At 38.3% G+C, this 17,899-nt stretch overlaps 1 protein-coding gene across 1 annotated transcript in view; it reads right to left on the reverse strand.

The window, feature by feature from the left end:
• The window catches only part of LOC121946268 (protein kinase C-binding protein NELL1-like), a 321,639-nt gene that overhangs the window by 248,374 nt on the left and 55,366 nt on the right, over positions 1-17,899 (reverse strand). The window contains exon 4 of the mRNA XM_042490773.1: positions 8,251-8,421. Within this exon, the coding sequence (XP_042346707.1) occupies positions 8,251-8,421 (171 nt within the window). The remainder of the gene's footprint in view (positions 1-8,250; positions 8,422-17,899) is intronic.

The following is a 17,899-nucleotide window of genomic DNA, read 5'->3' on the forward strand; positions in this document are numbered from 1 at the left end:
GTTTATTTATCTGCAAATACTCTGCCCTTATTTTCCTATTATTTTGCTATGTTTGAAATTCTCTGGGCGTGCAGCCACAAGCCAATAATAGAGCTCTGATGAGGTTGGGACTGTAGTAACCAAGTAGTATCAGCATGCATCCAAGAGGAAGCTACGAAAATCGCAGATGCAACGCCAAAAGATGCAAATAAAGCCAAGAGGAAAAAGAGTGAATCTACAGTTTGCATTCAACTTCACTGACAAGCACTGAATCGTATCAGCTTTTCCATTACAACAAATGTAACATTCTCATAATAGCACAGTAGCAGCGTATGAGGGGCCAAGTTTAAACACTGCGTTTACTAAAAGTAACTTACAATTCTTGTAATTTGAGTATGTATTAAAGTATAAATCTGAGGCTCCTGTTAACTTTTTATACACAACTTTGTGTTTCAGCAAACTGAACTCTGATAAACAAAACTTCAAGGGGGGTTCTTCAAGAGTAAGCTTCAGATTTCCAAAAGCTCCACTTTAACCTTTTGGAGTGCAGCACACACAAAGTGCAAAACCATGTACATGACGGAGCGGAGGCACCAGAGGACTTATTTTGTTGTTAAAAGGACAGAGTGGAGACTTGTGTTGCGTGACTTAATAAACAAGATAGTAAGATGTTTTGACCCCATCTCTAAAATCGCTGCAATCACAAGGTGAGCAACATGTTAGGAACAACAAAATGTTAAATCTGACTACTACAATGTGCAGTCTCTTTGCTGCTGCTGCTTGATAAAGCAAACACTTTCAGTTTATAATGGTAGCATCTATCTTTTGACAGTATTGTTAAAAAAATGCAAAAAGACAGTGGGCAATAATGTAATTGGTGTATGCCAGAGCACATCGACGACACAAACTGCCCTAGCAAGCTGAACTCTGGGTGCTAAAGCAACCCTTCACATGTTGAAATCTAATGTTTTTAGATAGCCTCAGGCATTTTGTTAGCGTTTCAGCCCTTGATTGCATATTGTAGCGCCTATTTTCCCCTCCACTGGGCATGCTTTTCAGAGTATGACACATTGTAATCTCTCTCAACAGTTGGCATAATAAGAGTTATCTAGAGTTCTCAATGAGCCGAAAAAATTACAACCCAATCTGAACAGACCCCTGTGAAAGCCCAAATATGGCCTGTCCAAGATCATTACATAAAATATTGAGCCTGAGCTTGACCATGCCCGACCCCCTGAAAAAGCACAAGACGGCTTTTAATGCCTGGAACACATTAGCTGTGTGGGTGCTTAAGGCATGCTCATCTCCAGCAGAAAACAAACCAGCTTGGTGGATCACCAACTTACCACCCTGTATTTCCCCACCAGAGAAAGTACGCAGTTCGGCTGTGCCCTCTCCTTCACGAGGCGAGATAGCTGCTGTCTAGTGCTAAAACTGGAGATCATATCAATCAATCAATGAATAGATAATGTCTATAACATATGTTGTATTGTACGTTTTTACAAATCAGTGCACAATTTTGAAAAAAACGTGGGCTCACCCATCGGGCTTTTTGGAACACATCGGGACCTGACTGGTGATAACATTCATGCTATTTATAATCTTCATTTTTGTGCCTTAGTATAAATGTTAACCTATATGTCGAGGGAGACAGAGTATTTTCCATCACTGATTTACAGAGTGCTTTTTTCTCTTTACAAAGTTACCAAGTTAATTAACGGACTTCCAGCTGAAGGCGACGGCCTCTCTTTGCTCCCTTCCATACCTCTTTTCTTCTAATGTTTTCTTTAGATAGATTTCAGACAAAACAAACAAGGACACAAACGCCAGAAAACTTCCACAAACTCTGAGATTTCCAATCCACCTTGAGATTAAGTCCAAATCCTTCCAAAAGATAAAAGTCCTTCACTAAGACACAGTGGCATGGATGGTACAGTCTGAAGCTGCTGTCCTGCAGGAAGCCAGCCAATAACAAAGAGCATGACAAGACACAGGCAGGTGTGGCAGGGATATCCAAACAGATTATGTCAGTTACATAAAGGATAATGTTGCTGTGTCTTGCTTTTGGCAAAAACAAACATCTTAAATGCTCCATTACTATGACAGCAACAATATATCTAAATACAAATAATGATTATTCCAATGAGCGCGTTGAATAAGTAATTGCATTGCTTTTAATATATAGTAGAAGTAAAAACAAAACACTGTTCATTCAGCTGTTTTGTCCTCTTTCTCAATAGAATTGATTCAAATTTACATGACGTCATCTCCACAGTAGAAAACAGAAAGACAAAACACACAAAGATTCATCAGACTTTACAGATGGACAACGGTGTGAAAAGAATTGAGCACTGATGAGCGATTCTATTTTCCCGACGGGTGCAATGTGTAAAATATAGATGGAGGACAAATGGAACATTCAATTCATTAAATAATGACGAGGATGATGAGCAACGGGGGTCGAAGACATTTCACCAGTTAGCGTCTGAATTCATTAGCGTGTCTGGAATGCTTATCTTGAAGCTATTAGGAGCCAAAGCACAAGAATTAAAAGTGACACTGGCAACTGTTGTATTAATTTCCACAGAATGCTCTTTGATAACCTCCAAAGAGGGGAAGCATGTCGCCAGGAGACAGGAGTGTGTTGGAAAAAGTTTTTCCAATGGTGAAAAACAAAAATAATCCTCTGTAAGTGTCAATTAGCAACGTTTTCCCAATTTGACCAAATCTGAATCATAGCTGTTTCACTGTAGTCTGCTTTGTTGTTTTGCTTTGTAGGTTTTTTTGGAAAGAGGATCTCTTGACCCACTCACTTGACATTTTCTGATTCCAATATATTTTTCTTCTCTCACACTACGTTCTAACTGCAAACAAAATTGATCTAAATTAGCCTACAATCCAAGACACATCAGCTATACTTAAACCAGCAGTTTCCTACATAATTTTCAATCTTACCAACTTCTGAGATGTGCATTTTTCCCTTCTGCAAGATGCTGTTGCTGTTGATTTGTTAAATTACATTTTTGGAAAAGGAACAAGCCAGCAGACAGACAGCCCTTACATTTCAACAATTATGGACTTGTTACAGCCAAACTTGTTAGTAAGAAGTTGCCCCTATTCACAGAGTCAGCTGGCTTGGCTCTATCTGAAAGTTACAAACTCTGCCTACAAGCCCCTCTTAAGCTCACTAATTAACACATTATATCCTGTTTGTTTATTCAGTACAAAAACTTAAGTGGCTTGTTGGCTTCCAGAGTGACACAGAATAAGGTTTAAGGAATCACTGTTTTTATATACATCTCTTAATGGCTTCAATACATAATCCATCTCTGAAGGTCTTTTATTCTATGAATGCTCTTGTGCTGCTACCTGACATGAAGAAGCAGCATTGAGATAATGTGCTACACGGAGATGGACAAAATTTCAGAGGATATCGTACTTGCAACAACATTAAATTGAAGTAAAAAACATATGCTTTGCACTGCTTTTGACTGAATCTTTACAGCCTGTTCTCATTCAGAATTTTCAAAATACCAATACTTTTGCAGACCTTTTGGTGTATGATCCCGACGCCATAAGCCACCTTTTGAGTCCACATGGACGTCGTCAGCTGAGACACAGCTGGACAGAACCATTTGTGGTGTTATTATTTGGTGCAGGATGGCAAGACAGCACCTGCTGCGGCAGCATGATATGCAGACTGTTGGTATCAGTTGAGAATGTAGCCGCATGGAACCTGTCGTGTCTGCATAATACATTGCTGGACAGCATCAGGGTGAAACGCTGCCAGTTATCATCTGATATAAGAAACACAAAGGTCCCTATGTTTTGCACACACTGTTCGTACATGTACAGTACCTATGAAAAGTAATGCAATACAATTCTTACATATCTCATGTAATCATGAGCCACAAATTTTTATATAAAGTAAGTGGAGAGGCTGCAATCATGTGACAAATGTGCTGATGGTAGTGAAGAACTAAATAAAGAACAAAAGTCTGCATAAGGAAAGCAGGTACATTAGATTTGTAAGATATCATGTGAACCGTTGATTCACATGCTGATCTGTAATACTCATCCTGACCTTCCCTCTGTTTTGTATTAATGTATCTCTCTTTAACTTTTAAATTTTCCTTCTAAAGGTCTTCTATTCTTTTACTATCATATGTCATGCTTTTTTTCATTCATTTTATGATTTTATTGCATTATGTGGAACGCTTTGGTTTACCTTTGTGCGTGAAATGTGCTTTACAAATAAACTAGTTTTGACTTGATAATTGATTTTGTAGAATGACCTTTAGCCTCCTAATCACATCAATTTGTGTACATCAAAGTTTGTGTGAGACGTCAAAAATCAAGTGCTGCCAAGGACAGGGAAACTCTAAATTCGAAGATGTGAGGATACACTGCGCCCTTTCAAATTTATGGATACTTAAAACCATTTAATGAGCCTTGTTATCAATAAAGTGCTCTTTAGTGCACAAATCAAATATCTCTAAATTTAAAAGCTAATGGACATGCCAGTTGCTTTGAATGGAGAAATAATTTCCAACACTTAAGAGGGGTGAGATGATGAGGTTAGTAGAGAAATTATTTTGCATTCCTTCTTTTTTATGTTTCTTCATTGAACAAAGCAGTGTGACTGAACATCTGTGGGGGGGATTTCAATTGGAATTTTTAATTTGTTGACTCAGTAAGTGTTAGTTCGCTGCAACAACCTTGAAAGAAAAGTGAAGAACACTCACACTTAAACTTTGCACAATCTCTATGCAAATAAAAAAAAAAAAATCTGAAAATAGCCTCTCTTGGTTACTCATTTAAATCCAGACCTCATATAAACTATCCTCATTAGTGCCCTCTGGGAAAGTCTGATTGGTAATTCTAGACATACTCTGCTCACTGCAATGTTTATCAGCAATACAAAAGCATTGAATTACAAGCTCTATCGCTGGAGAATTAAGGATGAAAAACATTCATATACTTTACTAAATAAAGTCAGTATCAAAAGTAGATATATTTTAGTTGAATGGGTTTTATTTCAGCCCTTAAGGCAATACAAACTAGAAAATTTGAAAGACTGTATTCTTTGTATCTTTTGTATCTGTAAATAACTGGCACCAGTGCTGTTAAAGGATTTAAAGCCAATGTTGCCGAGGCCATTGCCCTTGTAGTGAAAAGCCATATACTATGAAAGCAGCACCAAACTGAGTAAACGTTGTAGATAAACCGTTAAGATGCTGAGATTTTTTGCTATAATTTAATCGTTTGAAAAGTTTCTTTTGCTGCTTTCAGATGCTTTTCACAAGTACTGAAACCTTTGAACCCTGAGCAAATTGATGCAGTTTCTTTCAAAACATAGGGAAAAAGGCAATGAGCAACTTGGAAATGTTCCACAAATTGCAAGAAATTAGTAGATTCATAAAAAAAAATCTTTAAAAACCAAGGGAAAAATTCTAGGGAAAAAAGAAAAAAATCCATATAACCTATATTTATAATTGTTATTGATTTTAACTGATCTAATTTTAACTTTTAATTTAGTACATTTTACAAATACTTTTACTTAAGTAAAATTTCTTTCAAGTAACAGTACTTTTACTTTAGTGCAATGTTTTTGTATTCTTCCCACCTGTGACGAAAACCAAACAGACTGCTTGCATTGGCAAATGAACTGGTTACAGAAACTGTTGCTTGATGTCAATTTCAGCAACATTTTTCAAATGTGACATGCCTTTGAAGTGCTACGGTGGGTTAAAGACTGCATCTAAACTTCAGTGCATGGTGGTGATGAGAAAGCTCTTTCCAAACCTTCCTGCCATAAAAAAACACACACTGAAACTCCTGTCTCCACTGATCCAAAGCACTATCTACCACTACAGAAAATATTATAAGGATTAGAGAAAATGATCTTGTGGTGCAAGTGGAGGGTAATATATGCTGACAATGTTTTTGATTCTTTATGTGTGCTACATTAACAATTACACAATGTGTAGCTCTGTTGATTTCAGCTTTTAACTGTCACCCACCTATTACACAAAAATAAGGTGCATCCAGCAAACAGATGACGTTGTGTAGTTGTAGGTGTACAGGGATTCATATTTTCCTCTGCCTATCCCCCACCTCCTGTACTCGAGCACCAACAGGTGTGATATAACACCCACAGGTTGCAGCTGTGTTTTGTATGGGAAAGATTTAGAGATCATGTTCTTTGTGGATGTCGTTCTTAAAGTTTTGGAGAACATTCATGCTTTTTGTCCTCCTACATCAAGGCAAACTGGTGAGTCATGCTTTAAATTTTTTAGCAGTTGCTTGTTTCTTATTCTTTATTAGGGCCCTGCAAAAGTGCCAAGGACCAAGAGTCCCTGGCACTGAAAGTACAAGGAATCTATTGTTTATGTTGCACAATTGCATTTTGAAGGACTTAGGATGCTCAGAAACTCATGAAAATTGGCACAGACACCAGAACTACTGAAAATTGCAAACTTCTACATCTAGTGAGGACTGCCTGCGGACCGTAGGATACATTAATACTCACAAAACTTTGCACACATGATCAAACCACAAATTATCTCAGTTTGTTGGTGCAATTGGGTTTGGGCATGGCAGATTGGCGCTATAGCACAGATGCTTTTTTTATGCCCTTGGATGTCGTTGAAAACTCATTTTGCACACTTGTTACCATTGCGAGAATATACAGCAACTGGGTTACACAAGTTTAGTGGGACAAGGTTAATCAAATATTCCAGATTTATCACGAAATTGGGCAACAAACTCCAAAAATACTTTTACAAGTTTGTTTCAATCTCACTCCCTCTTGACTTTAGCCCTAGGTTTACTTTCCTCACTTCTGTTTCTATTTTTGTGCACTGAGCCAATCAGAGTCATTTCATTCGTAGACAGGCTCCACCATAGCCAGTTCAACATGCTAAACAGGCAGAAAAAAAGCTGAATAACGCCAACGTTGGCCAACAGTTTGTGACACAAGGCAGCACCTAGGTAGACAGACATTCACTGACGGCTAGCTGTCGGCTTGTTGCGTCAGGGCCTTAAGGTTGTCATAAAAATGCATGTTTTGGATGGAGTGAGTAAACAGCTAGATAAATGAGACTTGGATCATACTGCATGAGCTATGTGAGACTTTGAAAACAGATGTTTTGATGAATTTTGCTGTTGTTAAATGCGGCCCCTGTTTACTTCCAATTCATCAAGAATGTTCTCATATTTGGATTTTTTTTCACTGTAGACGCATGCCAGAAAAACAGTTTTCTTCACAAATTCAAAGTAACACAGGCTAAGTAACTGATATAAAAATTATGCTTTTGGGATTGAGGTATTCCTAAAGACAGCTCCCCTTCAAACAGCTTAGTATCAACCTTCAATTTCATGCCACTCACAGCCACCAACAGATGACAAACAGCGCTAAACCCATTCAATCTTAACCATCTCTTAATTAACTCAGCTCTCACCTAAAGCACTGTAAGCTAGCAAAAACTTTTGATTCCAATTTTACCCAATTACGTTTTGATCTTTCTTCCCTAATAACTCGCTGATGCTGTCTTTTATCTTCACTACAGACTTGTCTGACAGACAGCCAGTGACTGCAGCGATAATTAATCGACAAACCGCCAGCCTGGTGGGAATAATAGGCGTCTGGCAAGAATCAATACTACAACGCAATCATATAGCTTTTCATCCAGGAGAGGTAACAGAGCATTACCTCGACTTAAAGTTACACCGCTTGTTCACGGCGTGTATGTCTAGCAACTGTGTTAAAAAAAGGACAAGTGATGTCTTCCTGGCTCTCAGGAGGGAGTGTGAGGATTGAGAAGGATTGATACAGCTGAGGTGCATGTTTATAGATCAGCTCTGACTGAGTGCTCCTTTAGAAAAGGGCCTTTGCTGCCCAATCGATGAGGCGATTATGTCATTGTTAACTTCAACTTCATTATGGAACAGTGTGAGCTGTACACACATCCTCAAGGCTAAATAAAGACACAGCCTTTATTGTAATCTGTGTGTGTGTGTGTGTGTGTGTGTGTGTGTGTGTGTGTGTGTGCGTGCATGTGTGTGTGTTAATTTGTCCTTGGATGTTTCATTGTCAGCCCTGTTAACAGCCTGTCATCCACACTGGGACAGTAGAGAACAAATATTTACCTTGATAAACACAGACAGCTCATTAAACGTGTCACTTTAAGGGGGCATGGTAAAAATAACATCACCACTGCCACTTGTTACAGGGATATCAAGGTGTCTAGCGTGTGGAGTGTGTGTTACCTGTTACAATCGACGTGCAGCAGTAGGTGGGTGGCGCTGATGGTGAGGGCGATCTTGTGCCACTGGCCGTCAGCGAGGCGGTAGGGGAAGGACTCGGAGCGCGGCTTGCCTTTGAAGCGGTAGTGGTAGCGGATCTCCTCTCTCACCCCGCTGCTCTCCAGCTCAAAGTAACTGTAGAGGAAGAGAGGAGGTCAGAGACGGCCGCTGTCCCAGAAAAAGGTTCAGGGTAAAGAAAAACCTCACTCATATAAAACACTCCAGGTTACAGCATTATGTGTACAATGTCTGATATAAAGAAGGTTATTGAATTATTTTTAAGAGATGAAAATAAAAAAATGATTTACATTTTATACATTCACTGATCGGCCAACACATTAAAACCACTGGGAGGTAAAGTGGATACCATTGATCATCTTGTTACAACACAATGGTTTGCTGGGAAACATTTGGTTGTGGCATACATGTGAATGCCACTTGACTCACTCCACCCAAACACTGTTGCAGACCAAGTACACCCCCCCATCTGCACTCCCTGATGGCAGTGGCCTCTCCCAGCGGGACAATGTAACACTATAAAAAGTGCTCAAAACTGGTTGGAGGAATGTGACTAAGAGCTCAAAGTATTGACCTAGGGCCATATCCACAAACCTGGATAATACAAAGAGTTAGCTCCTATTCTAAAGAATTTTAAGTTCTGACTAGATCCTAATAAAGATAAAAGTTATTAAAAAGCTTTCTAGTCCTTAAGAGCTCTCGAAAGGTGAAAAATCTGATTGAAGTAGGAAGGAGGACTTTTAAGAGGCTTACGAGTTTCTTAAGCTGAGGATAAAATGGTGAAAAGACAAAGATGTAGGAGAAATACGCTGGATAACAGTGAATTAATGAAATAACAATACAATGCCAAAAATAAAGTGAGCACAACACTAAGATATTTGGCAACTGGAGACATGCAGCAGTGCAGTAGAGTGATCACACAAATAGAGGTCCTTCAGTCTGTGTTTGTCACTGTGACACAGTTCATTTCATTTCCACTGGGTGTCCACATCATGCAGGTTACAAAAGAGAGTTTCTGTGACAACTAATCACACCTTTTAAAAGAATGATCATACATAGCAAAGGGTCAACCACACCTCCTCACAAAGATTAAAGTTTCTGTCCTCTCCTTGCTCAACTCTGAGAATTTTCCTCAATCACTCCTAAGTTAGGACTCCTAGCTAGAAAAATCTGAATTAAGTTAGGAACTATGACAGTAATTTCAAAATGATGGTGAATATGGCCCTTGGGCTAAAAGCATGCTGCTAGATAACGCTTTTTGGTTTTTGTTTTTTTTTTTTATTTCCTGTTGGTTCTTTGCAGCGCTTGAAAACATGTTGGCACATAACATCTCTTCCATTTGTTACTACAATTGCATTAAAAAAAAGATTTTTCATCCTCTGAGGGACATGATTGGTAAATAAAATGTGAATCCGCCAGTTAGATGTTGACCTTTCTTGGGTAGAAGACAAACTCTTGGCCCCACACTTGTGCTATAGAGGAGAGATCAGGGAATCACAAAAGTCATCCTGTTTTTAAGGGTTCCCACAGCAACGAGTTTCAAAACTCCTCTATAAGTTTTCCTTAATATTTTATGCCATTTCCATGACTTTATTCACACAGTAGTAAAATGGGAATATACAGCAATACAGCCATACATAATTTTACACACAGTTCAAAGGTCTTTGCTAATGAGCAAACTGTTAACTTTACTCACTTATTAGACATTCTCGCCATCAAAGAGCTGCATAATAGCTCAAACCCATACAAGTGGATACTTGCAGGTCTGGTCTATGTATATGGCATGATACTACTAACATTGTAACACTCACACAGCACAGCACTAGAATTTAAAACAGTAATACGAGAAAAAAAATTCACATAGCATCTGACATTCTTCTGGATTTCTATGAACATATTTTAGAAAGAGCCAATGTATATTCAAAACTCTTCCAAAACATCCAAACCATTAACAGGCTTGGACAGATTTTTTCTAATTTCGTTACTTCTCCAAGAATTTTATAACCCTGGATTCTAACTATTTGTTTTCAAGACACCTTGTCATCGGTCAGTGTCGATCAAGGGCTAATTTTAACCTAACTGGACAAAACACAGAGAATATTCCCCCAGGGATCATGAATGTAGATACAAATTTTCATTTTCAAGTTTTGGAAATGCTATAGCAGAAATACCCTACCTCACGCTTGTGTAGAAAAATATATTTATACAAAAAATGAGCAATTAAACTATTAAAATTAAAGGTCATTCAGTGTTGCAGGCAATCTCTTTGTAGCTGTGGTCTCGGAGAAACCACAGTCATATTGGCACAATGATTGCTGATACGATATTTATCAAGGCCACTATCATCCTGACCCCTGAAAACACACGCGGTAATTTCATTACCCAGCTGTCAAACAATAACAGTGTGTACACATGAAGGACAGTGAGTTAATGCTTTAACAAACACCTCCCAATGTGATTGCTCAGTCTAAGCTTTGTGTAAAAAGATGACTGTCAGCCTGTCTGACCAAACAGAAAAAAGATAGACAGATATTTTGGTCACAGTCTGAGCCCAAACCTATCCTCATTCTGTGGTGTGACTGCAGGCGTCCGACCTGCAGCTCGCCTCAGCACCACGTACTCTCCACCCTCATCAGCCACGCTAAATTAAGAGCCAGCCAGCCAGAGACGGAGCAGCCCGAGAGCCGCAGGCAGCCAGTCATGACATTTCAGTTTCCCTGCGGCTGAAAATGACCCCGACACTGGCACCCCGGTCCCTTACACACATTCACGCACACAATATATGCCGCATATGACACCGCTCTCCTGTACATCATCCAAACTTAGCCAGAATCAAGCCTATTCCAATACATTTAGACACAAAGCACACAAACTCTCACACATACACACAGGGATCAAGCCCATTCAACACCAAAGCTCAACAGCTCTCATGCATATTTATGGAAAGGGAGAGCGGACCCACTCCAGAGAATATCAATCGAGGCTGTGAGGAAGCAGATCTCTGTTTGGAAAATGAATGAAACTGAGATGAACTTCATAATGACCCAACACAAACAAAACAACAAACACATTATGATGAAATAAAGATATCACACTGACCAGGTACACATTAGAATTGATGGCTGTGTAAGCTAATGTAAGCACTGGCACTAGTACTGCTGCCTCTCTTTATTAGACATAAGGGAAGGACGTTTCTATTAGTTATGATAACACTGTATTCACCAAAGTAATTGCTGAGATTTGTGAATGCAGCGATGAATTGCTACAAAAAACTGAAAACAGATCAACCCTCAGTGTTTGTGAAAGCAGCTTATTGTGAGATTTATTTATATTACTGTTTGGCAGCGACCTCTTGTAGCCGTAGTAAGTTATGAAGGAAGCAAAGTAAGAAGTCAGGTGGCATAGTATGACGAGCGACAAAGTCAGCATAGGAGGAGGCGTGGATGGATGGATGGATGGATGGATGGATGGATGGATGGATGGATGACACAGAACTTTTACCCATGAGGCTGTAAACATCGACCAAATTTATCTAAGGTTACATACATAGCGTACTTAACTTGTTCCAACAGCCCAAAATTCTGGGGCCCCAATTGCTGCAAAAATGTCCCACCAAACCAAAAGCCCATGTCTACAAAAGTCCTGTTTCTCCAAAAATTTCCCAGCAGCATTTGAGCCGCCACACACAGAAGTTTTTCACAGATCCATCACTGCTTTTCCAGCAACGTTTAAGTCACCAAATGTGGGTGTCTTAACCAAATATTACACATTCGTGGTTTACAGAAACACAATAGCAACGGCGTGCCTGGTGTCTCAGTGGATAGAGCGGTTGCCACATGTACAGAGGCTGTGTCCTCGCCGCAGCGGCCGTGGGTTCGATTCCGGCCTCGGCCCTTTGCTGCATGTCACCCTCTCTCTCTCTCCCCCTCATACACTTGTGCTGTCCTATCAATTAAAGGCAAAAATGCAACAACAACAAAAAAAATAAATAAATAAATATAAAAGACACATAATAGAAAGAACACAGTTGTAACATTTTTTCCTAGAAATATGGTTTTCAAACTGCAGAGAGTATGCATTTTCGAGGAAACTTAAGAGAAGTTGGTTTTTGGGATAACTGGTTATTGGAGAAATAGGTTTTTGAATGGGCAATTTTTTTAATAAGACAGGTTTAGAATTTGGGACTGTTGGAACAATAGTCAGTGATGTATATAACATACTTAATGTACGTCATGTATTTAGTGCATCAAGTTAACATATAAAACTTAAATTTGATAAACTAAGCTATCTAATTTCTAATGTGAGGCTTTGTTTAAATGTTGTATGAAAGCCAGATCTCAGCAATGACTGTTCCTCCTTTTTGACAATGTTTTTTATATAAAGTTGTATGATTACCAATACGAATTTTGTATCTTCTGCACTTTTAATTTCTCACACAAAGATGCTGCATGTTGGTATATTACATGTGAAACACATTCAGCATGTTCACCAAATGTTGATCCCTTAAACAATTGGTAGATATGTATTTACATGCTTTACCTGTAAAATAATATTACATATGAAAACATCATATCTAGCCTCGGAATGATATTTTTGTGCACAATAATGCACCTTATGTTGCTGAGTAACTGAATGTTACCAAAATACCTGAATGTTTGTTGATTTCTTTCCATAAATAAAAAAATACAAAACCCTGAATAACAGAGCATTTAAGTGGAAGGTGCAATCTTCAAACAATGAGAATAACTCCCACTCATGTCTTGCTTACTGTTAAAATATGTATTTAATTGCAATGCTTTTGTTTGTCTGACTTTCAAGAGGCATGTGGGCAGCATCACAGCACTTCCATATATTGTATAGAAGCTGCCTAATTCATCAAATCAGAGGACTTACGCAGAGCATTTGCGTCACCGGTCAGGAAATAGCATTACAAAGATGAGAGAGATACAAAATGACTTAAAATAATGGTGACAATAAATCTTGACAATTTCATCAACATTCACTTAACCTCAAAGCTCTCACCAGTATAAAAACTAAATAAAGAATAAACATACTGATATATCATGAATCCTACAGTGTTATCAGAGATATTAAACCCATTCTATAAACAGGAAGGAAGGAAAAGGAAGGAAAATAAGGACAAATAAGGACAGTCTCAATTTGTTTTTACAGTTTTTTTCAGTTGCAAATATTTTAGTGTTGTGATCACTTTCTTTTCTGAAGTTGTAGTGTTATTGTGTTGGTTGGTAGATGTGAGCACATCTCTAATGGATTCGACCACATTATTCCTGCATCATCCAATCCGTAGCATTTCATTTACTTACTGTCATTTTATGTTTGGAAAGTATTTCTCCTACTTCTTTGTGTTTCTGCCATTTTCTCCTCCGCCTAAAGAACTTTTAGGCCACTTCAAAGTCCTCATCTCTACCCCCGTAGGAATAAGAACAGTTTAGGAGCTGTTGAGGAGCTTTCTTAAGGGCTAAGATGTTTTGTGAAAAACTTATCTTTAACAGGACCTTGTCTTAACTAAGGGTAAATTCTTAGAAAACATCATAATGCTGTCCTGGCCAGGCTTCCCTTGAAGACAGGTCATTGTATCTCAACTGGACCAACCTGGTTAAATAAAGGCTAAATTAAAAAAAAAAAAACATTCTAAAAATTTAAGCATTTTTGTCACTACTACTAGGAAGCTCTGTGAATACAGCCCCAGATCCTCTGTTCATCTCTCATCCGTTGCTCGTACGTTCACATTTCCGTATGGCCGCCACTACAGACATTTAGAGCACAGAAGTGGATCAAGAGAGAGACCTGCCCCTCTCTCGGTCTCTCTCTCAAATTCTAATCAAATGGTAAAACTAGGCAGGTCTGATTAAATATAACCAAGAGTCTGTTACTGTATTGCCCATTTCTCACATAAAATGTCATCAGAAACATATTTTAGGGCACCATTTAGCTGTAACACTAGTACCAGGCAACCCACCAACGCAATGATAATCTGAACCTTGCTACAACATTATAGTGAACAAATATGAGGTCAAATGTAGCAATAATCCACTTTATAATTTATTATACAAAAAGATCTGATCCAGTGTGGCACAGTGCATTCTGGTAGTTGTAGGTTTTCTACCTTGCATGAAAAAGCAAATCCACAGTCCTTTTTCTCCATTTTCTCTGGTCATTTAGGAACAATTTCAAATAACTGTCTACTACATAGACAGTCCAGTTTTGTGAAAAGATGTGACATATTAATAAAGGCTTTTATGTTTCTGTTAATAAAGGTATTAGTCATAGTGCCACGTTTTCTACATAACAAGAATGAAGATGAACAAATTAAATGTTGTAAACAAGAAAAGACAAAGGAAATGAGAGGAGGGGGCGCCTTGTAGGGTTCAGAAAACTGAGTTCAAAACTTTCCACAGAGCTAATGACGGCCCATCAGCCCCCCACACAGCAGGCTCTGTTAAAACCAAAACAATTATCACACAGTAAATTAACAAGCATCACAGGGATGTGTTTTTCTACAACATTAAATTGCATTTGCACGCATTGAGGAGGGGCCACTTGCTCACTTATATGCGCATGTGTACATGTCCGGACAGTCTTTGTACAGCGTATCATCACTCTGAAATTAAATGAATATATCGCTGTGTGGCTACAGCTGGACAGCGACCTGACAGCTTGTCTCATCACTGTGCAGCAGGAGACAGAGCCACTGATACTTGTCAGCTGGAGAAGAATCATTTGCATTGAACAAGGAGTAAAGCGGGAACAAGAGTTCTCCAGCTTCGCCTCTTCCACTGATGGAAGCCTCCTCAGGGCTCTGAGAGGCCTGAAATCACTGAACGAGCAGAAACACCGTTATACTGATTTGACTCATGAAATAATCATCAAAGGCATTAACTCCACTTCACAGTGAGCGTTTATTTTATGAAGCATTTAGTGGTAGCTATTGTATCCCTGAATTACAGCATATTTAATGACGGAGAATAATCTATTGGCAGGCAGTCCATTTGTAACTAATTGTGTAGCCTGAAAAACACTAAAAATGACATATCTGTTTTGGTGCGTCTCTGTACAAAATATAAACAATGAGCCTTATCACCATTTTAAAGGCTTTCTTTCATTCCTAATCCTTTCATAACCAGCATTTTTACAAAGCCGCTTTCCTTCTCATGGCAACTGCGAGAATCTAACAGACCCCTAATGTGCGCATCCACAGCTTTTAGAGGAAAAAAAAATCATGTTTGCATATCAAAGCAGGGAGAAAATTTTGGCCAGCAAATGTAATGTGATGGCAAAATTGTGCAGGCAATTTTCTATTTTTTGAATGAAAATACACTTAAAAAGAATATGTGCAAAAATGGACACAAAGCAACAAAGACGTAGCAAATCTTAACCAAGCAGTTGCTTGTAAACGACGACCAGCAGAAAACAGATAATGTAAAAATGGAGGGCTGCAAAGGGCACACTGCTTGTGTCCTCCAAATCTATACAAGAAACGCGGCACTTCTAAGACACACTGGGAGAAGCCTTTCAAAAGCAAAAAGCCTCATGGGCCAATTACGAAGCTTTCGGTCTGAGAATGTAGACTTCAGAGGACAAAGACCCCGAACTGGGACACAGCTTAGATTTCCTTCCCATTTCTAGTAAACTACACCATATTGTCAATGAAAAGAAAATGCATTTCCAGGACTTCTTTTTGATGCTTTGGGGTCAGGGTTTGACTGTATGACCACATACAGTATTAAACATCATTACCATATTGTCTGTTCTGACTGTACTGTGGTGGAATGAGCATTTGTCAAATGAATGTAATATTGTTAAGAGAAATGTAAAGAGTGTCTTTACACTATAGGAAACTGTGACCCATTAATGTACTGCTCCCTTCATCTATAGATATGGCAAAGTCAAGTTTCTATTTCAGTGTCAACTAAGAAACTCCACATGAAATGACAACAGAATGCAAGGTTATATACAGAATATTAACGACTAAACATGCAAAAGTTGGTCTTGAGGAGCTTCTGCAGAAATACGTAGACAACTGAAATAGGTCTCGCTTGAGAATAAGACCCCGTGTCTCCATGAGATTATCTGTATGTGCACTCACTGAAATATTAGGTTTCATGAAGTATAGGATAGGATATTGTACATATATATAACAGGGCAGACTAAACGTAAACCACCCCAAAAAATATAAATTATGACTGAATTTATCATCTGCCTTTGGAACTTTGTTTTACTAAAAACTATTTTCAGGGGTCTGATTAATTTAAAAAAAATGTATTCCTATTACCCTGGATATTTCTGGCTGTTGATTTTTTAAGAGTAAAATTTCTTTGTTGTAAGCAGCAAAAACAAAAATTAATCTCTATTGAAACCAGGTCAGTGCAGAATTAAAAAAAAAAAAAGATATCTCAAAACTTGGAAAAAATGAGAAAAACAGATATCTGTTTGATTACATACCATTTGAGATGAGTGACAGTTTATTTTTTGGAGAGAGCCGACTACTTAAAACAGAGTTCATAATTTTGGGACATATTTTTATTGTACTCGCTTTCTAAAGGAGAGTTAGAGGGGAAGATTGATGTCACTTTCTTATTGGTTATATCGTCTCAGCCAGGTATCAGTACCACAGCACAAACACCAGAAACAGAGGCAAACAGCTAGCTTGGCTGATTAAATAGTTACAAAATCTGCCTACCAACATGAATAATGATTGATATTTAACAGACACAGTGTAATCATGTTCATGATATCCCAGGAAAAACTGAAAAAAAAATTAATAATGCTACCTGGGTGTCCTCTCAATGCTGAAATATGACGGTAATAGAAGCAAATAACAGGCCACCACCGACTCACATGGGACACAAACCCCAGTCTCAACAGTCCTGTGCTTCACTCATTTATCCGCCACAAATTACAATCTACGTGGAAAATGTCACTCTTTATACTTAGTCACCTGACTATATAACAGATAGAAGCCCTGACGGCAAACTTCTCTCATGTGCTACCAAAGACAGCTTGGATAAAGACTTTTGTCTCTTACGCAGAGATGACGATCACATACGAATACAATTTACATGTAAATATATAGAAATAGAATATAGGCATACTGCATGTATTTTTGTTACAATAGAAAAAAAAAAGAAAATCAAGTACTTGTCTCTGGACATGGAGTGGATGTCAAAGTTTGAACATGTGATCACCACCATTTTACAAATAAAATGTCAAAAATGCCAATAATTCCTCGATTACAAAAGAGGGTCTGGAAGGACCATTATAGGATGTGAAAACAATGTCAGCATCAGGACTGGGAATTAATACAGTCAGTAAGTTACGTATTTTACCAGTGTAAAATTCATATGAGGCACGCATTCCCACATACGAATTTTAATTAAGTGTGTGCAGTGCACCTGCTACAAGACAGAGGAGATGCACAGCCTGGACACTGTTGTGTTTTTCTTGTTTTCTTGTTTCTTGTTTGTTTCTGATATTTTTTAAGTTTTCCAAAAGTAATACAAAATATTTAGAACAAATTACTTAAATTAAATAATCTAATGGAATATGTTACAAATTATATTTTAGGGGCATGTAT

Source organism: Plectropomus leopardus, chromosome 1 (genome assembly GCF_008729295.1).
Source record: "Plectropomus leopardus isolate mb chromosome 1, YSFRI_Pleo_2.0, whole genome shotgun sequence".
NCBI lineage: Eukaryota > Metazoa > Chordata > Actinopteri > Perciformes > Serranidae > Plectropomus > Plectropomus leopardus.